The sequence below is a fragment of the Podarcis cretensis genome (assembly GCF_951804945.1).
Source record: "Podarcis cretensis genome assembly, chromosome: 5".
Taxonomy (NCBI): domain Eukaryota; kingdom Metazoa; phylum Chordata; class Lepidosauria; order Squamata; family Lacertidae; genus Podarcis; species Podarcis cretensis.
This window is the reverse complement of record NC_137174.1, coordinates 99185573-99208462: the sequence shown is the minus strand read 5'-3', so window position 1 is coordinate 99208462 and position 22890 is coordinate 99185573. Positions and strand designations below refer to the sequence as shown.

At 49.0% G+C, this 22890-nt stretch overlaps 1 protein-coding gene across 4 annotated transcripts in view; it reads left to right on the top strand.

The window, feature by feature from the left end:
* The first annotated feature begins 1006 nt into the window (after nucleotides 1-1006).
* Nucleotides 1007-22890, top strand: part of TNK2 (tyrosine kinase non receptor 2) — a 103139-nt gene continuing 81255 nt past the window's right edge. Inside the window, exons 1-2 of one of the 4 annotated variants that reach the window (XM_079977684.1) lie at nucleotides 1007-2005; nucleotides 14950-15204. In XM_079977684.1, coding sequence (XP_079833810.1) covers nucleotides 15181-15204 — 24 coding nt within the window. In that variant the 5' untranslated portion in view covers nucleotides 1007-2005; nucleotides 14950-15180. Of the gene's footprint in view, nucleotides 2010-10505; nucleotides 10524-14949; nucleotides 15205-21059; nucleotides 21200-22890 lie in introns of those variants that run through there. The other 3 variants (XM_079977683.1, XM_079977685.1, XM_079977687.1) reach the window with 3 other exon arrangements.

Below are 22890 nucleotides of genomic sequence, written 5' to 3'. Positions count from 1 at the left end.
GGAGAGGCAGTGTGTGGGGCTGGAGAAGAAGGGGTCAGGTGTCCCAAGGTGACCATTCGGTGGGGTGAGCCGGCTCCCCCTTGAGCCATCCGGCGGCCGGAGGTGCGGGCCAGGCGAGGGCTTTGCTGCCAGCAGGAGGCGCTGGGACTGGGGCAGGGGGTCCAGGAGGCGTGGGGCTTGGCGGTGGGGGTCCAGGAGGAGGCTTTGGGCGCGGGGGTGCAGGAGGAAGTGCTGCGTTGCGGGGTTCAGGAGCAGAGTCAGGCCAGGGGGAGAGGAGAGCCCCTTGGGGGGTGGGCAGGGGGAGGCCCTTGGCTGGGGGGCCTTGGGGCTGAGCAGGAGGAGGGCGAGGAGTGGCTGCAGAGTGGGGTGGGGGAGAGGCGGGTGAGGACCCCCCAGGAGCCACCGGGGCAGGTCCAGTGGGCAGGCGAGAGGCGGCTGGCAAGGGGCGCTGGAGTGCAGGAAGGGTCAGCTGGCCAGCGGCCGGAGCGCTGTGGGGTGGAAGAGGAGCACCCGCCTTTGGGGGAGGTCTGGGAGGAGAAGGGGGAGCAGGAGGAGCTGCTTGGGGGTCCGCGTGGAGCAGGCTTGCTGGAGGAGCAAGGTCTGGGCCAGGCAGGCCAGGAGGAGGAAGGCCCGAGCCTGGGGGGCCGCCAGGAGCAGGAGGGGCGGGCCGGCTTGGGCCAGGAGGTGGGCCTGTGGGGCCAGCACCAGCCCCATGGCGAGAGGGATGTGAGCCCAGCGCCAGGCCTTGAGCCCGAGGGGCAGGAGGTCCGGCAGGCGGTGCAGCACTCGGCCTCGCAGGAAGGGGGCTTGGGCCAGGGGGTGCAGGAGGTGGGGGGGCTGAGGCGGGGGGTGCAGGAGCAGCGGCAGGAGCTGGGCGGCTTGGGCTGGGGGCTGCAGGAAGGGCAAGGGAACGTGGGCAGGCGGCAGCCCCTGCAGGGCTAGGAAGGGGCTGCCAAGGAAAGGCCCCCCCTTCCCAGAAGATCCAGGCCAGCGGACCCTGAAAGCTCAATCAGGGCCGGTTGGAAAACTGAGGGGCTCTCGGCTTTCCCTGCCAAAAGGACCCTGGATCTGCTGCAAAGGGGGCAGAATCCTTTCCCGTTGTGGCACAGGCTGCTGAGAGGTCCTGCCTGGGCTCAATGACCCTTGCCATCCCCTTTCTCTCATCCACAAGTCTCTTTGCGCAGCTTTCCCCGCCGTTCCTGGCCTTCTGTGCATCCTTTCCGCTCCAAGTCCTGGAAGTTTTAACACTGTGTATTGCAAGCTGTTCTGTGTGTGTTTCTTCCTACTTCTGCATGGACTGAACCTACTGCAGGATCATCTTCCCTGCGGAAACACAAATCCCTGCAAATTCCTAGAAGTTGCATGAAGTCTTAAGCCCTTGCGGTGCATCACAAACGCCTTGTTCACCCCTCTGCTTTTATCTGGATTATCCATTAGCTGCCTCTTTCTCCGCCAGAGATCTTGGCTCTGCAAATTCCCAGCAGTGTGCCATGCAAAAGAGAGCAGGGGGGCCTCACGATGGGCCGTAAACCTCAGCCCTGATGTTCAGCATCCCTGTGTGGTCCTTTGGATTGCCGCAGCTGCTCCTGATGTCCTCCTCACATGGAGTTCTGCGCAGTGTGCGAGTTGCCAGCCTGACCATCTAACAGCTGCCTGTGTCTCTGCCTGCTCTGGAACGCCACAACAATGTTATCTCAGTGTTTGCCGGATTACCTGAGCAGCCGCCTTGGCAGCGTGTGACCACGAGAGAGCGCATTGTCCCTGCCAGTGTGCAGCAGCCAAAGCAACCGAGAGAGGTTGCCTGCGTGTGTCAACAACACTCGCTCGGGCCTCCTGGCGTGTAAGATCAGCAGCGGCGGCAGCTGGCCAGCCCAGCAAAACAGCCCAGCCAGAGTGTGTACACTGCAATTTCTGGAATTCGTTCCTCTCTCTGCTGGAGAGCAGATGTGGGATCCCCATGGCAGGACAAGGAGATAAAGGGCCGCAAGGGAAGGCAGAGGCTTTGGTGGGTAAGTGAAATGCCGGTGGGGAGATTCGGGGGGGGGGGGCTGAATGATCCACCCCCTGTTGTGTAGAGTTCCTTGTCTTGTCTGTTCAGGCAACAGGCAATCGCTCACTATACTCTGATCTGAAGGTTGCGTCGGTCAGATCGGACTGACTGAAGCCATATCTACAGCCTGTTGAGGAAGGAAGTGGGTTCCTGTGGGGTGCTTTTAAATGATATTTTATGAAATGTTGGCTCCACGGCTTGCAACACGAGCGCAAAAACTGCAGACCTTGTAAACCACTTGTAAAAGGAGGGTTTGGAAAACTCTCTGAATTTCTGTGGATTATAACAGTACGGAAGAACATCTCATAGTAACAAATAATCTGCAAGGGGGATGAACAGGCCCTGTATCTCCTCCTAACACCCCCCCCCCATACAAACTGCTTCTCTTCTCTCATAAACAGTTCTGTCTTGGAACGGATAATTGTACTGCTTTGTAGAGGCAGATTCGTGGTGTCCACAGAGGGTGTTGCATGGGTAGCAGAAAGCGGACTGGGGGGAAGTCATAGTCAGAAACATCTGAGGTGGGCACCAGGTTGGGGAAGGGGCACCAGGGTGGGCTTCTTCTGGGCAGGCTGGTAGATGAAGACGCTTGTTTCAAACCTGTCAAGAGCTGCACAAACCGGCCCCTGCAGAATTTGGCTTTTGGCATGAGCTTCCATTTGAAACTGGAATGAGAAAAAAGTTGTTGGTCCTCATTATACACAATTTAACATCGGCAACATGTGGCTGCTTTGCTAAGAGAATTTGGCTGTCTCTGGTACAGGTTTCCTTTTCCTTATGTATCTTAGATTTGGGGTGCGCCAGTCCCTAGTACCCTCCCTGTGTGGCATAAAATGCTGTGATTCCCCCGTTGCATTGGACTAGATAACCATTTGGGTGTCTTCCAAATCTGCAATTCTACGATTCTGTGAAATGCTTGCATATTTCCCCCTGAACAGCGTGTGGCTATACCGGTAGCTCCTTGCTCTGTAGCAAAGGAGGATTCTTGGGTACTGATAGCTCCAGAGCACTCAAGCAAGCGAGCCAAACCACAGGGCCAAACTAGGCCTGATTGCTCTCCACCTGCTTTCCCTGTTCTCCTCCCCAGCAGGGCAGTTTGCCTCCTTCTCTCCAGGCTCCCTTTCCAGTATGAAAACCGGAGACTTCTCTCCCTACTTCACGCGTGAACAGGGATGGCGTTTGAAGAAGCGGTGGTGGGCTGCCTTGTCCTGTGTTTGACTGGGCAAATTGGATCAAGAGGCCCGTTTCAACCCTTGCAATTTAGAGGCGGTCTCAAGATTTCATAGAATTGTAGAGGAGTTGGAAGGGAACCCCCTGAAATGCAGGAATCTCAACTAAAGCACCCCAGTCTTTGTCTCTCTTTTATTTTTTCCAGAGGGAGAGAGAGTTGCCTGAACTGTATTTGCACAAAACCCCTGTCAACTGGCAATCGATAAAGGGCAGTTGGCCTCTTGCTCCTGCGGATTTTGGACTTTGGCATAAGCTTCAGGTTGAAATTAGAAAGGGAGAAAAGTCAAGTGGTTAGTCCCCATTGTTTTGTGCAATTAAAATAACAGCAAGAGCACATGGCTGCTTTGCTAAGAGTTGAGAATTTGGTTGTCCCTGGTACAGATTTTATTTTGGTTTTCTTTAAGAGTCTTAGATTTGGGGTGTCCCAGTCCCAGCCACCCTGCTCTTGTGACTTCCAATGTAGCCTGTCTGGGTCCTGCCTGTGGGGAAGTAAGTTCTGTGTGAGCGAAGGTGGGAGCTGGCGTGAGGTCTTCAGAGCCGCTATGCCCTTGTAAGTGGCTTGGCAGTCACGCTGCCGTCCTGAGAGTTCAGTTGTGGGATGGATTAAATTCCTGCATTTAGCTCCCAGGTTGACCCAGCTGCCTGGTCTCTTGAGCTGCCTTGTGCCCTTGGCGGAAAGGGCAAAGGGAGGATTAGGACCTGTGGCTTGGGGAATAGATTCAGAGAACTTGGGAGGGACCCCAAGGGACATCTAGACCAACCCCCTGTAATGCAGGAATCACAGCTGAAGAATCTCTGGCAGACTGCCACCCAGCCAGTGGCGTAGCATGGGTTGTCAGCACCCGGGGCAAGGCAAGTAATTTGCACCCCCTAACCCATGGATTTGCGCCCCCTAACCCTAACCCCTAGATGTTGCGCCCGGTGCGGCTGGCCCCCCCTGCACCCCCCACGCTACGCCACTGCACCCAGCCTCTGCTTAAAACCCCCCGAGGAAGGACAGGCCACCACCTCTCGTGGGAGTCTGTTCCACTGCCAAGCAGCTCTTACGGCCAGAAAGTTCTGAAGTAGTGCATGTACACGAAAGCTCATACCAATAACAAACTTAGTTGGTCTCTAAGGTGACCCACGCGGGTGGCGCTGTGGGTTAAACCACAGAGCCTAGGGCTTGCCGATCAGAAGGTTGGCGGTTCAAACCAGTAGATAAATAGGTACCGCTCCGGCGGGAAGGTAAACGGCGTTTCCGTGCGCTGCTCTGGTTCTCCAGAAGCGGCTTAGTCATGCTTGCCACATGACCCGGAAGCTGTACGCTGGCTCCCTCGGCCAATAAAGCGAGATGAGTGCTGCAACCCCAGAGTCATCTGCGACTGGACCTAATGGTCAGGGGTCCTTTTACCTTTACCTTTAAGGTGCTACTGGAAGGATTTTTTTTTTGTCAGAAAGTTCTTCCTGATGTTTAGTCTGTATCTCCTTCCTTGCAACTTGAAGCCACGGGTTCGAGTCTTATCCTCCAGAGCAGGAGAAAACAAGCTTCCTCCCTCCTCCATGTGACAGCCCTCAAGATATTTGAAGATGTCTATCGTATCTCCTCTCAGTCTCCTCTTTTCCAGGCTAAACATACCCAGCTCCTTCAACCGTTCCTCATATGGCTTGGTTTCCAGACCCTTGATCATCTTGGTTGCCCTCCTCTGCACACCTTCCAGCTTGTCAGCATCTTAAATTGTGGTGCCCAGAATTGGACACAGGACCCCAGACGTGGTCTGACCAAGGCAGAATAGAGTAGTACTATAACTTCCCTTGATCTGGACACTAGACTTCTGTTGATGCAGCCTAGAATAGCATTAGCCTTTTTTGCTGTTGCATCACACTGTTGACTCACGTTAAGCTTGTGGTCCACCAAGACCCCTAGATCCTTTTCACACATTCTTCTGTCTCCCATCCTATACAGTCATACCTCGGGTTACAGACACTTCGGGTAGCGCACCATGCCGAACCTGGAAGTACCGGAATGGGTTACTTCCGGGTTTCGGCAGTTGCGCATGTGCAGAAGCGCTAAATCACACTTTGTGCATGTACAGAAGCGCCGAATAGCAACCCGCACGTGCGCAGATGCGGCGCTGCGGGTTGCGGACGTGCTTCCTGTACGGATTACGTTCACAACTCGAGTGTCCACTGTATTTGCGCACCTGGTCCTTCCTGCCTAAGTGCAGAACCTGGCATGTGTCTGTATTTAAATCCATTTTGTTACTTGTGGACCAATTCTGCAATCTATTAAGGTCATCCTGATCCTGTTTTCTCAGGTAATAATTTGCCAGCCCTCCCAGTTTGGTGTCATCTGCAAATCTGATGGGCTTCCCCTGAATTCCTTCAGTTATATAACAATGTCGAACAACACCCTGCAGCACCCCCACTTCTCACTTTCTCCCCAGGGTGATGAAGACCCCTTGCTGAGCACGCTTTTGGATGGTCAGCCAGCTACAAATCCTCCTAACAGAACCATTGCCTAGCCTGAATTTTACCAGCCTCCCCGCAAAAATATCATGGGCTTTGTCGCATGGCTTGGTTTCCAGAAAGGTTTGCTGGTTTGTGCTGGAATCCCACCCGTGAAATAGTGAGTGTGGGAATGTTCAGGGATGCGGGAGAGGATATATTGTCTGATTATAGCCGTTCCAACTTGTGTAAACAAGTTCACAATTTAGCAGAGTAACATTCCCCTTTTTAAACTCGCAGCGGATGCATTTGCACAGGCTCGCTAAAGCCTCTATAATAACTGTTCTGGTATTTCCCCCTTATTCCATCATAAAAGATAGGACACGACACAGTCTTCTCTAAAAGTATAAAAAGGTTTACTTACACATCATTCTGTTCACAACAGGATCCCAGAAGGCAGACTTAGCTTAGAAAAGTAACATACACCTGGAAACTATCTCATAAGGAGATAGTCCCTTTGTCCTCTCTTGTCTGGGGCCCAAGAGAGCATCTTTGGCTAAGCAGATGTTGCTTCTTCGATGCATGTAGTCAAAGAGATAGAGGTGGCTGCCCTGCCCTGTGCTTTTGTCCTTACCTGCACAGGTGAGGCCACACCCACCTCTAGTCACATGCAGAGGAAGTCTGTCCCAGCCCAGAAGCAAACAGGAAGTTTACCTGCTGGCTGGACAAACATTCCTCCCCATGTGTAAACATGTTCACTCTAGGAATGTTGTACTTGACTGCTCTTGTGTTTCACATCGCACAGTGAGAAGCCTGGAAGCGGCTCTCCTTCCTCGGAGGTTTTTAAGCAGAGCTCGGATGGCAACCTGCCATGAGCTGAGATTCCTTGCATTGTAGGGGGGTTGGACTGGATGACCTTTGGGGGGCCCTTCCCAGCCTACAACTCTATAATTCTAAGCCTGCTTTTCTTCCCCCCACAGCAATGTGTTTTGGCCTCGCACAAGCCCACATCCCACCCAACGTGGCGCCACTGGAACATGTTGTGTGGGGAGGGGGACGCATGGTTCCTGTTGATCAGAGCCCTTCTGTTCTCCTGGGTCTCCAGATGTTGTGCAGATGGTGCCCCAAAGCATTTCCTCTCCATTCTCTTTTCTTTTCCTCCCTTTGTTTCCCCTTCCGTGCTCTGGGCCACATCCAGGCTGGCGGTTGGGGGCGGCTGTGCCTGAAAAAGTGCTGAGCGACTTTGGTGAGCCTCCAAAGAGAGAGGCAAATTGCTGGCAGGGGAGCTTCTCATTTCAGGGATCCAGAAATGGCACAAAGTGGGAGATATTTTGGGTGCCGTTCTGCCAATGAAAAGTGCAATGCAGGAGGAGCTGTCAGGACAGAGGATCACAACTACCGTATTTTTCGCTCCATAGGATGCACCAGACCATAGGAGGGGGAGAACAGGGGAAAAAAATTATCCCCCTCTCTGCTCAGCGCCCCTTCAGCGAAGCGGCAGGAGAAACGGAGCCCCTTCCATTTCTCCTCCCGCTTCGCTGAAGGGGCGCTGCGCAGAGAGGGAAAACTGTGCTGCGCCTCTCCAGCAAAGCCAAGCCTGGAGAGCAAGAGGGATCGGTGTGCACTGACCCCTCTCGCTCTCCAGGCTTCAGGCGGCTATCCGCAAGCCTTCGGAGCGCAGCGGGAGTTCCCTACGCTCCGGGGGCTTCAGGCGGCTTCAGCGAAAGCAACGGGAAGCCTTCGGAGCATGGAGGGAGCTCTCCCTCTGCGTTTTGGAGGCTTCGCGTTGCTATCGCTGAAGCCAAGGAGCCTGCATTCGCTCCATAAGACGCACACACATTTCCCCTTCATTTTTGGAGGGGAAAAGGTGCATCTTATAGAGCGAAAAATACGGTAAGCCCTGCAAAACCAGAACTTGTCTGTTGGGGTTCGACAAAAGATTGTGGGGTGGATTATGATCTGTGCAAAACCGTGCCATTTGCTGCCCTCGGCATAATTCCCGAAGGCCTTGCAAGAATGTAAGAAGTGCCTTTTGGATCAGGCCATTGGCCTACCGAATAGGGCTAGGAAGGACAATAATAATAATAATAATAATAATAATAATAATAATGTAGAATTTGTACCCTGCCCTTCCTGCCAAAGGAGGCCAGGGCAGCAGGAATGGAAAGGCTCTTTTCCAACGGCGCTAGAGAGCTGTGGTTCGTTGGAGGAGACCAACCAGATGTTGCCCTCCAGATGTAGATGGGCATCAGCCAGGCTGGCCAATGGAGAAGGACGATGGGAGCTGCAGCTGAACAACATCTTGGGGGGCACCAGGTTGGGAAGGCTGGTGCAGATGATATTGGGACAGGTGTTTGAGCTGCGCTCTGTTTTGTGACTCCTAACACATTATCTTGAAATTAATGTTATTATTTATTCAATTTATATACCGCCCTTTATCCAAAGATCCCAGGGCATTGTACAACATTACGAACATACAGTGGTACCTCGGGTTACAGACGCTTCAGGTTACAGATGCTTCAGGTTACAGACTCCGCTAACCCAGAAATAGTACCTCGGGTTAAGAACTTTGCTTCAGGATGAGAACAGAAATTGTGCGGCGGCGGCAGCAGGAAACCCCATTAGCTAAAGTGGTGCTTCAGGTTAAGAACAGTTTCAGGTTAAGAACGGACCCTCGGAACGAATTAAGTTCTTAACCGAGGTACCACTGTATTACAGAGCATGGATAATAAAAGCATGGATATAATGTAATAAAAAGCATAGTAGCGGGCAGAATAATAAAAGAATCATAATAACAGCTTTAACAGCCATAGATTATTCAGTAGCCAAAGGCCTGGGCAAAGAGGAATGTTTTTGCCTGGCGCCTAAAGTCATGTAATGATGGCCCCAGGCGAGCTTCTCTGGGGAGAGCATTTCACAGTCAGGGAGCCACCATTGAAAAGGCCCCGTTCTCTGAAACTCTCTGGGATGGGGGTCATTGAGAAGGGCCCCAGATAACAAGCTCAGGGTCTGAGTCGGTTCGTATGGGGAGGGGCAGTCCTTAAGGTATAGTATTGAGATTCTGAGCCATGTTGCATTTTGTTCCCTATGATGTTGTGAGCCACTCATTGTTCAGCTGTGGAAATGGGCACAACAAAGAATTCTTGATGGCACTCTTCTGAAGAGCCTGAGTTTTTGTTTTTGTTTTTTGATAAATAATATTTATTAAAATTTTAAGGGTTACAAAAAGCAAAAATAAGAGTAATAACACCATATTAAACAAAAGCAAAACAACACATCACAGTAAGAGAAAAAGAAAAAAAACCACAAAAACAAAAACAAAAAACACGACTAATCTTCCCAACTTATCTTTCATTTGCTTGTTTCCTTGACCTCCTCACACCTCCCTTTTTTGTATTCTAATTCGATTAACTATTTCAGCAAATCCTTTCCATCTTTTCCAATTTTTGTTCTGTAATTTATCTCAATATAATGTAACTTTACTTTCCCTCCTTTCACCAATTTTTTTTAACCTTATTTTAACATTAAAACTAAAATACTTATATATGCTTAACTCCTTATAACATTTCTGCTAAATACATAAAATATCAATCTGCCATTTTTCTATCACTCATTAATTTTGCGATATTTCTATATATAAACTTTAAATTTCCCAGTCTTCTTCCATCAACTCCTCTCCCTGGTTTCGGATTCTGCCAGTCCTTTCCGTCAATTACTGTACATATAGTCCATCAACCTGGAGATCTTATGTCCGAGGCCTGAAGAGCCTGAGTTAGCCTTCCCCAACCTGGTGCCCTCCCCATGCTCCTGCAGCATGGCTGCTGTTGTCCCTGACCCATTGGCAGCCCCAACATCTAGAGGGCACCCCCCGGCCTGGGAAGGCTGAGCCCCCGCCGGAAAGCTGGCATCCGAGCCTTATCTTCTGCGGTGCCCATTCTGTCCCCGCCTGGCCCGGATGCTTCGAAAAGAAACAATCAGCGAGGGAGGAAGGCCCTGACGATAACGGCATTTGGTTGTTCTGTTCTGTTCTGTTAATCGCTCTCTCCCACTCTCTGCTGATAACCAAAGTTGCAGGAGGCAGCGATTGGGGCTTAGGGTCACCCCTAAGTGGGGATCTGGTACATTGGCTGGGGGGAGGGGATTTGGCATGGATCGTGGCTCACTGGCAGAAGGTCCCAGTTTCAAATCAGAGTTAGAAATCAGCCAGGTGCGTTTTGCGACTGGCACAGGTCCAGTTACACCCGCATGGAAATCTCTGGATGCTGGGTTGGCAAGCGGGGAAAGCAAAAAGAGAAGGATCTGGAATATTCCCCTTGAAGGATTGTTTTATTTGATGTTTTAATGGGTGCTAAACTGCTTTGGATTTCCCCCCTTCAAATATAAGACGGTATAGAAATGAGATGGATAATAATAATAATAATAATCTCCATTGACAAAAAAGGTGCCTAGACATTCCATTGGGGCAACTGTAACCTAAGTTTAAGGTGCTCTTTAGCAATTGGATTACCGGTATATATATATGAGTTTCTAATGCTGGGTTCACTCCCTGGTAGAGCTGGGAGAGACTTTTGTTTGAAATCCCAGACAGCTGCTGCCAGTCAGTGTAGACAGTACTAAGTTAGATGGGCCAATGATCTGACTCGGTATTAGGCAGCTTCCTATGTTCCTATGAGTTAGCATTCACTCGCTTTTCTCCTGCCCTCAGAAATCCAGCAGAAGCCTCTCTTATTTAATCCCCCCTTGTTCCTCCAAGGAACTCGAGACGGCCTGCAAGCTTCTCCTCCAGCCTGTTTTATTCTCACAACCACCCTGTAAGGTAGGCCAGACTGAGAAGCAGTGACTGGTTGCCCAGTGAGCTTCATGGCTGAGTGGCGATTTGAACCCTGATCTTCCAGGTTCTAGTCTGACACTCTAACCACTGGGCCACACTGCTCACCTGAATTTCTGCCTGCAATGCTGAACCGACAATGAAGAACTGGATCAGGCCAGTGGCCGAGTAGAAGCCCATTTAAAATGCTTTCAGGTTGGGGGAATGATTGGGTTGTTCTTGTTTTTATTTTAATTTTTGTATTTTATGTTTTTATATTGTGATTTTATCTTGTGAACCGCCCTGAGACCTGTGGGTATAGGCGGTATACTACTACTACTACTACCACAGTGGTACCTCGGGTTAAGAACTTAATTCGTTCTGGAGGTCCGTTCTTAACCTGAAACTGTTCTTAACCTGAAGCACCACTTTAGCTAATGGGGTTTCCTGCTGCCGCCACCATGCAATTTCTGTTCTCATCCTGAAGCAAAGTTCTTAACCTGAGGTACTATTTCTGGGTTGGCGGAGTCTGTAACCTGAAGCGTATGTAACCTGAGGTACCACTGTAATAGAAAACTCACAAGAGCAACTCTCCCCGATACTCTGGCGACAGGATATACGATTTACTGCCTCATATACAATTAAAGAAAATTTTGTAAAGGTGTTCTATAGGTGGTACTTATCGCCAGTTAACTTGGCAAAGATATATAAATTGAAATCCAACCTCTGTTGGAGATGTGGTGAAGAAATAGGAACAACAATACATATATGGTGGAGGTGTGAGGAAATCAAGAAATTTTGGATAGTAGTACATGAAGAACTAAAGAAGATGTTGAAAATATCAATAGCAAAGAAACCAGAGACATATCTCCTTGGATTGATAGATGAAGAGAGACCATGGGGTGGGGGGAAGAATTTTTCTATATGCAAGTACAGCTGCTAGAATAGTGATTGCTGCTAGGTGGAAGTCACAAACTATACCCACAAAGGAGGAATGGATTTGTAAACTAAACGAATATTTAATTTTGGCAAAATTAACCTCTATAATAAGAAATCAGTCGAATCAAAAATTAAAAAAGGAGTGGAAATGTGTTGATGAATATATGGCAAAACATTGCTCAAAAAAAGGTATGCTAATATGCCTAGATTAAAATGTGAAGTACTGGATGGAAGAAAAATGAGTAAGGAAAGATAATAAGAATATATAGATGATTTGAGAAGATTGTAGAATGCAAAGATTATTGTAAATTGTATAATGTGGAGGAAATCGAGTGGGAGCGGAGGGACGTGGGAGGAAGGAGAAAAGAATAATACGATGGATTGAGGAAATATAAATGTAAATATATGGGGAAGAAATGGTGTTGGCTTTGGTACATCTGTATTGTAATGTAATATGTGAAAACCAATAAAAAAGAAAAAGAAGAAATAATAAATTACAAGAGCAAATCTCCCCTCCTGTGGTTTCTAGAAACCAGCATTCAGAACCATTTCTGCCTCCAACTGTGGACCAGAGCAGAGCCACCATGACTAACAGCCTTTGATAGCCCTCTCCTCCTCTGTGAATTTGTGTACTCCTCTTTTAAAGCTATCGAGGTTGATGGCCTCCTGTGGCAGGGAGTTCCATAGTTTAACTGTGTTCTGCATGAAGAAGTCCTTGCTTTCACGTGTCCCAAATCTTCCAGCATTCAGCTTCATGAGATGTCCCTGATTTGTAGAGTTAGGAGAGAGGGAGAAAAAGTTTTCTGTATCCAGGGTTCGCGAAGGCAGAGCGAGGGAGAAGAGCTGGAGGCAAACTGTGTGCACTCTTCCCACCTTGGACCCAATCTATGCTTCCAGGTGCCATAAGAAAGCTGCAGAGATAGCACAGGATAGTGCGCACCCTGGAAATTACAGTGGTGCCCCGCAAGACGAATGCCTCGCAAGATGAAAAACTCGCTAGACGAAAGAGTTTTCCGTTTTGGAGGTGCTTCGCAAAACGAATTTCCAATGGGCTTGCTTCGCAAGACGAAAATGTCTTGCGAGTTCCTGCGGTTTTTTTTCCCTCCCCCCCCCTTTTTCTAAGCCACTAAAAGCCGCTAAACCGCTAATAGCGCTCATCCGCTAAGCCGTCAATGGGCTTGCTTCGCAAGACGAAAAAACCGCTAGATGAAGAGACTCGCGGAACGGATTCTTTTCGTCTTGCGAGGCACCACTGTATCTCTTTCAGTTTTTGCCTTCTGGAAGAAGGTAATGTAAAAGGTAAAGGGACCCCTGACCATTAGGTCCAGTCATGGCTGACTCTGTGGTTGTGGTGCTCATCTCGCTTTATTGGCCAAGGGAGCCGGCGTACATGTGGCCAGCATGACTAAGCCGCTTCTGGCGAACCAGAGCAGCGCACGGAAACGCTGTTTACCTTCCCACCGGAGCGGTACCTATTTATCTACTTGCACTTTGACGTGCTTTCGAACTGCTAGGTGGGCAGGAGCAGGGACCGAGCAATGGGAGCTCACCCCGCCGCGGGGATTCGAACCGCCGACCTTCTGATCGGCAAGTCCTAGGCCCTGTGGTTTAATCCACAGCGCCACCCGCGTTCCACAGGGTTATAAAGACTAGGACTAGCTGCCTGAGAACAGTTTCTATCCAAATGCGATTTTGGTTTTAAATGCAGTATAAGGAGTCTTTATGGGAGTATATTGTATTTAAAAATGGGGTATCAGAGTTTTTAGGGGGCTAACCAGGTGGGGATAGCTGGGATAGCAGGCTTGTTGGTTTTTGAATGTCTTATGTAGATTTTTTCAATTTCGTTGTTCTGTATGGGACAATGACAATAAAGATTATCATATCGTATCCTATCGCCCTGGGAATAGCTGTTTTTGCTGGGTGTTGTTCAGAGCGGAGTGCTTTTCTGTTCTCAGATCTCCCGAAATGTTCCCAAGCAGAGCTACTGGCCGGCTGGCCGGAGGAGGAAGGGGATGGAGCGATAGGGTGTGGGAAATATGCCCTCCTACAGGTCTGAGCTGCTCTACTCACGAGAAATCACACAGCAGCATCCCCCATTAGCAACAATAACTGTTGTTCTTCGCAGGCCAAGGAAACACTGGCTTTTCCCTTTAGCTGTAGCCAAGTGCAGGGGGAGGAGGGCCGGATCCTGACCTTGCCTGAGAGTTGGCTGGGGAAGACAGTCGCTAGGCTGGGCATCTGTGTGACTAGGATCAGGCCACCCAAATGACTGAGCGCCTCCCCCACGAGGAAACGCTTGCAGCATTTGGGACCTTGCAATGCAGTGAAATGGTTTTCAACCGGCAAATGGGTATGACATGGCCCTTGTAGCAATGCAAGTTCCATGGACCAGAGTGGCTGAGTGGGCACATATCCTAGAATCTCAGAATTGTAGCGTTGGAAGGGACCCTGACAGTCATCTAGCCCAACCCCCTGCAATGCAGGAATCTCAACATGCAGGTCCCCCACCCAGTTTGAAACCACACCAGACCCTGCTTAGCTTCAGTTGCAGGAATCGCAACGAAAGCATCCCTAGAATCATAGAATCATAGAATCATAGAATCCTAGAGTTGGAAGAGAGCACAAGGGCCATCGAGTCCAACCCCCTGCCAAGCAGGAAACACCATCAGAGCACTCCTGACATATGGTTGTCAAGCCTCTGCTTAAAGACCTCCAAAGAAGGAGACTCCACCACACTCCTTGGCAGCAAATTCCACTGTCGAACAGCACTTGCTGCCAGGAAGTTCTTCCTAATGTTTAGGTGGAATCTTCTTTCTTGTAGTTTGGAGCCATTGCTCCATGTCCGCTTCTCTGGAGCAGCAGAAAACAACCTTTCTCCCTCCTCTATGTGACATCCTTTTATATATTTGAACATGGCTATCATATCACCCCTTAACCTCCTCTTCTCCAGGCTAAACATGCCCAGCTCCCTTAGCCGTTCCTCATAAGGCATCGTTTCCAGGCCTTTGGCCATTTTGGTTGCCCTCCTCTGGACACGTTCCAGTTTGTCAGTGTCCTTCTTGAACTGTGGTGCCCAGAACTGGACACAGTACTCCAGGTGAGGTCTGACCAGAGCAGAATACAGTGGCACTATTACTTCCCTTGATCTAGATGCTATACTCCTATTGATGCAGCCCAGAATTGCATTGGCTTTTTTAGCTGCCGCGTCCCTGACAGATGGCCATTTGTCATGGAAGGGGGAAACAGGGGCCAACTTACCTGTGTAGAAAATAGAAACCAAGACTGGGGAAGAATTATTGGGGAAGGAGAAAACGGAGGACTCGAAGCTTTAAAGTGTCACAGAGCACGGCAGAGAGTCAGGCCTCCGATTCTCTTATTTTATTAAATACAAAACTCCATATTTTGCAGAAGCCTCTTCTTGTTCTGCCTCAAACACTTCCAGCTCCAGACAGGAAATCTCTAGTGACTGACGCCTGTCTTCTCTATCCTCTTGCAGTTTGGGTGTGACTCACCTCCATGGACCACCCTGTGATAACTGGGATCCTCTGCCTGAGGGAGACCCTAACCGTCTGAAGCAGCTGGGTGATTAGATGGCCTCCTCTCAGTAGATCTCCTGCTCCAGGTCGATCCTTTCTTGAGGGAGAAGAAGCAAGTGAACCAAAAGACTGACTCTTCTCTTCCAGAGCCTTCTGGAGAGAAAGGAAACGCTGCGATTGGGAGGCAGAAGATGACCCAAATAACACAGCCTCAGGTAGGTAAACAATCATAGGCGAGTTTACTCAGAAGTAAGCCTTGTTGAGCTTCATAGGCTTCTAAGCAGCTGCACATAGGATTGCATGCTTAGGCTGTCCAGCCTAGGACTGATCAACGTTGACTTTCCAGGTTGTACAAAAAAGACCGGCCGCGTTTAAGAAAAGTCCAGACATGGTTACAGTGGAAACGCATCTTCAGGACCTGATACCTATTTTATTTTATTTTATTTTATTTTTTATTTTATTTATTTTTAATTTTTTAATTTAATTTATTTTTATTTATTTTTTATTTATTTTTTATTTTTTATTTATTTTTATTTTTAATTTATTTTTAAAAGCAGGTTCAGGTGATTGAGTGCCTGTTTGTTTAGCAGGGAGAAGGATTGTAGGCTAAATATCTCCCTGGTGTGCTTTGAGGAGGGGTTCCGCCACACACACCACTCACTCTGAAGTTACACAGCCCGGACACAGGATTTCCACCTCGCTGAGAACCAGGAGCTTATTTCCTCCCTCCCGAGGTTTTAGCGCGTCCTCTGAGTTGAGACCATCGAACCTGGAACTGCTAAGTAGCGTCTAGGTTTTTCTTAATAGAAAAATTCTTTCAATGGCTTTTTTGTGGACGGGATCGGATGGTGCGGAGTTAAGACCTCTAAGGTTTTATTTATTTCTTGTTTTAACTGGCGAATAAGTACATAGGCTGGGAGACGTTGGTGGCGCTGTGTTCTAAAGCACAGAGCCTAGGGCCTGCTGATCAGAAGGTTGGCGGTTCGAATCCCCGCAACGGGGTGAGCTCCCATTGCTCGGTCCCTGCTCCTGCCAACCTAGCAGTTTGAAAGCACATCAAAGTGCAAGTAGATAAATAGGTACCGCTCCGGCGGGAAGGTAAACGGCGTTTCTGTGCGCTGCTCTGGTTCACCAGAAGCGGTTTAGTCATGCTGGCCGCATGACCCGGAAGCCGTCTGCGGACAAACGTAGGCTCCATTGGCCTATAGAGCGAAATGCGCCACAACCCCAGAGTCGTCCGCGACTGGACCTAATGGTCAGGGGTACCTTTACCTTTAAGTACATAGGCTGCTGCATATGTTTCTGAGCATGGCATCTAACTGGGTGGTGAATTGCGCAAGTGGCTTCCTGAGTATGCAAGCCGTTTTCAGGAAACCTGTTATTGAGGCTGGCAGAAAACGAAAGTTCCAGCAGGCTTGCGTGTGGCTTGCTCAAGACTTACCGTATTTTTCGCTCTATAAGACGCACCAGACCATAAGACGCACCTAGTTTTTGGAGGAGGAAAACAAGAAAAAAAATATTCTGACTCTCAGAAGCCAGAACAGCAAGAGGGATCGCTGCGCAGTGAAATCAGCAATCCCTCTTGCTGTTCTGGCTTCTGGGATAGCTGCGCAGCCTGCATTCATGCCATAAGACGCACACACAATTCCCCTTACTTTTTAGGAGGAAAAAAGTGAGTCTTATAGAGCAAAAAATACGGTATTTGATCTCTGCCCAGCAGGGGTGGCATTTGAAACCTGGCCTCCCCAGCTCATTGCTCCATCTCTTGGGAACTTAGTAATTATAGAACTGTAGAATTGGAAGGGACCCCAGGGGTCATCTAGCCCAACCCCCCAAAATGAAGGAGGTGCATTATCTGGTACTCAGTGGCTCAGCATTGCCTACATAAAGGGGGAAGACCTATTTTTGGTTTCGCAAGTCAGTTGCTAATTAGGATCAGCATTATGGGCAGAATGCGACAGGTGGGCGGGACCCATATGGCAGTCACATGCCCTCATTATGATGTCACATAATTGACAGGTGGGTGCCCCACCCACCTGTCCAAAATCCCTTGCATGTTGCGCTGCTCAAGGACATTGTTTCCGTCATTTCCCAAAGCACCAAGCATGGAGCTAGCAAACTGTTTCTTTCTCCCCACCCTATGGGGAGGTGAGGACAAAGAAAGGGGCATTTTAGGGGCATCGCTGCTGCGTGCAAGAGACGGCCCCTCAAAAAGCAGGTTTTATCTCCCCATGTTACGAACATCAGTAGAGGGAGAATAATTCCTATAAAACCCAAGATGCATGGCTTGAAAAGTCACTCTTTCTCCCTGCTCAGACTCAACAGCATCAGGCACAAAGGATGAAGAGGGACAGGCTTACAGAGGGTGGGAGAAAAACCCTTTAGCCGGATCAGGCCAATGGCCTTATTACTCCAGCATCCTGTTTTCTCAGTGGCCAACCAGATGCCCCACAGGGAAGCCCCCAAAAGCAGGATTTGAGCACAAAATCGCTGCTGCAGTTTCCAGCAACTGGTATTCAAAACAATTTCCAGGCGGATGTCCTGCACTTGCTGCTCACTCCAGCTTGCCAGTAGTAAAGGGTAAAGGGAGCCCTGACCATTAGGTCCAGTCGCGGACGACTATGGGGTTGCAGTGCTCATCTCGCTTTATTGGCTGAGGGAGCCGGCATACAGCTTCCGGGTCATGTGGCCAGCATGACTAAGCCGCTTCTGGTGAACCAGAACAGTGCACGGAAACGCCGTTTACCTTCCCACCAGAGCGGTACCTATTTATCTACTTGCACTTTGACGTGCTTTCGAACTGCTAGGTTGGCAGGAGCAGGGACTGAGCAACGGGAGCTCACCCCGTCGTGGGGTTTCGAACCGCCGACCTTCTGATCGGCAAGTCCTAGGCTGTGTGGTTTAACCCACAGCGCCACCCACGCCCCTACCCACTTGCCACTAGAGGGCACTATAGGAATACACATGTTCTTTTTCTTCTTTGGTCATCACTGAGTAACTAAGTACTGAGTAGCTGAGTAAGATTGTCTTCCATAAACACGGTTTTAAGACTGAGTCCATAAGTGACTGTGGAGGCCGATTCTGGATCCACACATTCTTCCACAGTGGGGACATAGGTTTCCGGGCAGGAGTTGATCACGACGAGGGTTTGCCAAGCGTGCCTTCCTCTTAGCACGTTTCTCCCTTTCATCCTGAGTTTGAACATCTTCAAAGCCCATGACATCTTTGGTAAAGGCTGTTTTCCAATTAGAGCTCTCACAGGCCAGTGCTTCTCAATTGTCATACACAGACATTCCCTTAAGACAGGATTTGTGAATGAAAAGACAATGGGGAGGCTTTTCCATTTTCCTTCACCTTGCAGAGAAATCATTTGGTCAGTTTGGGAGTCAAAATGGTTTCAGGGCTGTTTTCCTGTGCTGCTTCAGACATGTGGTTTATATATTTATGTACGTGTTTGCTTGGTACATTTGTGAACATTTATTATATATATAAGACCTTCAATTTTTTATTTCACTGCCAAAATATGAACCTGCCTTATACAAACAGTGAATCTTAACTGCACTTAAGCCAGTGATGGGGAACCTGGTACCCCTCAGCTACTCCTCGCCTCATCCCTGGCCAATGGCCATGCCGGCTGCGGATGATGGGAATTGGAGTCCAACAGTGGAGTCTGCTGGGAGGGCCATATGTCCCCCCCCCCCCAATATCTCCCTCTAGCCAAACTCTCTATCCCCTGGCAGCCTGTGTTGTCAGTTTTCTGGGGAAAGTTGACCCGGAATGTTTTCTGGGAGAACTTGCTATGCAAATTAGACCCATTTTTGGGATGCATTGAGTAAAGGAGGCCGAAAGCTACGAAACGGCCAAGCTTGCGTAATATCTGTTTGCAGCTGGCACCCGTTCACCGTAATTAACGGATGAACTTACGAAACGGGAAATTTTCCACGGGAAAACAAAGCGCTGGAAAATTTCCTGCCCCACTTCTCAGCTGGCAGAAACTCTCTGAAAGGTTTCAGCCCTGCTGGCTGAGAGGCTTTGGACGTTAGCTGCTGGGAAGATCTTCTGTCCTTCTGAGCACCCACAGGTGACCTGTTTATTCAGCATTCATCTTGATTTGCACACAACAAACAGATGCAGAGGTGAAACTATGTCTGATCTTTCTTGAGCATTTGTTCTGATCCAAGCGTTGATCCTGATTTGCTTGTGCAGCGTTTACACGGGATCAGAGAACTGTAGAGTTGGAAAGGGACCCCCAGAGTCATCTAGTCTGACCCCCTGCCGTGCAGGAATCACAGCTACGGAATCCCTGGTGGCCAAACAACTTCTGCTTGTAATCCTCTCAGGAAGGAGAGCCCAGAATCTCCCGAGAGAATCCAGTCCCCTGCTGAACAGTTCTTACTGTCAGAAAGTGCTTCCTGATGTTTCTGGCTCACACGTGAATCCCGCTTGCAAAACGGTCTGGGAGGCAAGCTCTCTCGTACAAACACACAAACGCACACCCACTTCAACCATTAAGCTACTGAGCCTCACCTTAAGGCAAGCGGCAGGGCGATGTTGCTAGGCATTTCCTGGTTAGTAGCAGCGCTTGTTGTTTTTATTAGGGATGAGTGGCCTTTGATTTATGCCAGCTTCCTTTGGAAAAATAAGGGGGGGGTTGGATATCTTAAAAATGGGTAGGGGGCTCTTCCCCACCCTCATGGCAGCTGTGAAAATGGGAAAAGGGTACCCACGATGCGAGAAAGGAGGGGGAGAAGTCAAGCTGCAGTCTGAGAGCACGGCTCAGGGTCGCCCAACTCGAGGCAGAACAGGCGCCTGCTGTTTATCTGCCCAAATCCTCCCCCACTGCAGGGTTGGGGTTTCAGCGGCAGTGGAAGACGGTGGAATTGGCATATGGGAGGGATTTGCAGCGGTGAGGGTAAATATAAGAGCCTAAGAACATTCGGAGAGACCCCATGGATCAGACCAAAGTCCCACTCTGCAGCCACTAATGCCCCATAACTATTGGGCTGGGGTTTGTGTGGAAAGAAGTCTATCCATTGTGAGGTCATTACAGTTATACTTCGGGTTAAAGATGCTTCAGGCTGCGTTTTTTCGGGTTACAGACTGCCGAAACCTGGAAGTACTGGAATGGGTTACTTCTGGGTTTCAGCGGTCGTGCATGCGCAGAAGCGCTAAATTGCGCTTTGCACATGCGCAGAAGCCCCGAGTTGCGACCTGCATGTGCGCAGACGCACCGCTGCGGGTTGCGAACGTGCATCGCGCACGAATCACGTTCGCAACCCAAGCGTCCACTGTACTTTCTTCAGTAGGGCCACTGCATATTATTATTATTATTATTATTATTATTATTATTATATCTATTTATAGATATAAATAGATATATCTATGTGCCTTTTCCCCACAGGCTGCTCACACAGACTAAAACTCCAATTAAAGACAAAAAGGTAATAAAATAATTAGTAGTAATAATAATAATAATTTTATAAATTATACCCCACCCATCTGTTTAGCCCAGCTAAAAAGTAATTAAACTACAATAGAATTGAAATGATATTTTTTTAAAAAAACCCACACCACTATTGGAATATAGATAATAAAAGCAGCACAGCACTTCCTTATCGATAACATCTGGCAATAGTTCATCTCTCGTCCATGACCCCTCCAAAGAATTTGAGAATCAGGTGAAGCCCGAAGTCTGCTGGTGCAGGGTGGGCTTTGGGTGCCAGCAGCTGGCATTCCCGATGGCAGGAGGGTCTTCCTGGTGGAGAATCTTCCTGGTGGCTGAACCTGAGGGATGGGAGATGCACCAGATTCACCTTGGAGCGCCTGCCAGACTCTCCGGAATTTACGGGAGCCTGGAGGCTGCGTGTTGCACGATTCCCTTTTCTTCTTCAACTTCTTAATCTGAGGCTGTCAGCGTGACTTTCCAAGGAAGCCAACCACCCGGACCGGTGCGTCTCCCTGGTGAATGGGAGCCTGTCACTGAAACTCTGACGCCACTGCTAATGAGTGAATGGTCACCTTCCTCTCTGCATGCCAGCGTGGGTGAAGTCATGGTCATGTGACTGGCTGGCCAATTGGGAGAGAGGCAGCCTGGCTGGGAGAGAGGGAGGCAGAGAGAGAGAGAGACAGAGCAAAACTCCTGGCCAGATGTTGGCGATGGGCAACCAGCCACCTGAGCCTTAAGGCATCCCTCCGGAAGAGATGCAGGAGGTGAGTACCGACTCCAGAAGCCGCCCCTGATGCCCCCGCTCCCGGCCCTGGCTGATGTGGGAGGCTGGCAGCAGCGCCCGGGAGTTGCTGGAAGTGCAATTTCAAAGCAGCTGGGGCAGGGAACTTTTGTTTTTCAAGCTCTCCGGTGGGCCCCAGGCCTCTTGCAATGAGGTTGAAACCCCTAAGGCGACTAAATGCAGACCCTGAGACTTCACTGCCTGGGCCCAGAAGGCTGCAAAGCCAAATGCCCGTCTTCAGGGAGGGCAAGACTGAGAACAGTCCATTGGGGCTTGCAAAAGCACCGTTTTGTTCCTTAGTGGGAACTGGGTTGTCTTTTTACAGGTCAATAAGATCTATATTGCATGTGTGTATTGGTTCATTAGCGCAGCGAGCAAAAGGGAGGCGTTAAAGCAACGTTTCCTGTGTTTTTGCTACTCACTTGTTGTAATAACTAGGTGGTTTTAGTGACGGGCTGCATGCTTCCAGGATTTGGACCATCTGAAGTGCAGTTTGACGCTTCAAAAAATCTCGTGTGTGTGTTTGTGTAACAGGAAACATGCGTTTTCTGTTTGAGTGAGTGATACTTCTGTGGAAACGTGATTTATCGCTTATTTGACCCGGTTGGCCTTTTGCTTCTTTCTGTGGAATGTTGCTGAAAACGGTCCCTTGGTGTGTAATGCATTTCTTACGCTTCAGCATCGGAAATTGCGTGCGCCCGGGGTTCCCTCATGGCACATGTGACTGACGGGTGTTTGTTTGCACTGAGAAGGGATGAAGATTAGCAGCTACAAATTTCTCAGCTTCTGTTTCAAAGGTTGCTTGCTCCATAGACCTGCTGTGCACCTTTCAGGACTGTGTCTCCCCCTCCTCTCCCCCTGCTCCCCCTCGGCCAAGTGTGTCATAATAATAATAATAATAATAATAATAATAATAATAATAATAATAATTTATTATTTATACCCCGCCCATCTGGCTGGGCCTCCCCAGCCACTCTGGGCGGCTTCCAACAAAACACTAAAATACAATAACCTGTTAAACATTAAAAGCTTCCCTTTAGATGTCTTCGAAAAGTTTGGTAGTTATTTTTCTCTTTGACATCTGGTGGAAGGGCGTTCCACAGGGCAGGTGCCATCACCGAGAAGGCCCTCTGCCTGGTTCCCTGTAACTTGGCTTCTTGCAGGGAGGGAACCGCCAGAAGGCCCTCGGAGCTGGACCTCAGCGTCCAGGCAGAACAATGGGGGTGGAGACGCTCCTTCAGGTCTACTGGACCGAGGCCATTTAGGGCTTTAAAGGTCAGCACTTTGAATTGTGCTTGGAAACGTACGTTATTAAATGTATTACATGCCATTCACTGGCAGGTCAAAATATGGAAGCAATAGAACTGGCGTACCTTACAGGACTGTTGTAAGAATTAATGAAATTATGTCTCTGTGAACTTACTTAGTTTTATCTATGATTAAATGACCTCTCATCAACAAGGATTCTCTGGGTTGCTTTCAAAACGAGAAGTGAAGCAGAATAGTTTTTTAAAGAAATATATTCAAATGCAGCACTTTGAACACTTGAAGTGTGTTCTGTAAATACAACATGGTTCCTAGGTCAATTTGTCAATGAGAAAGCTGGGGAAGATCTGTAGCTCGGTGGAAGAGCCTCTTTTTAATAATAATAATAATAATAATAATAATAATAAT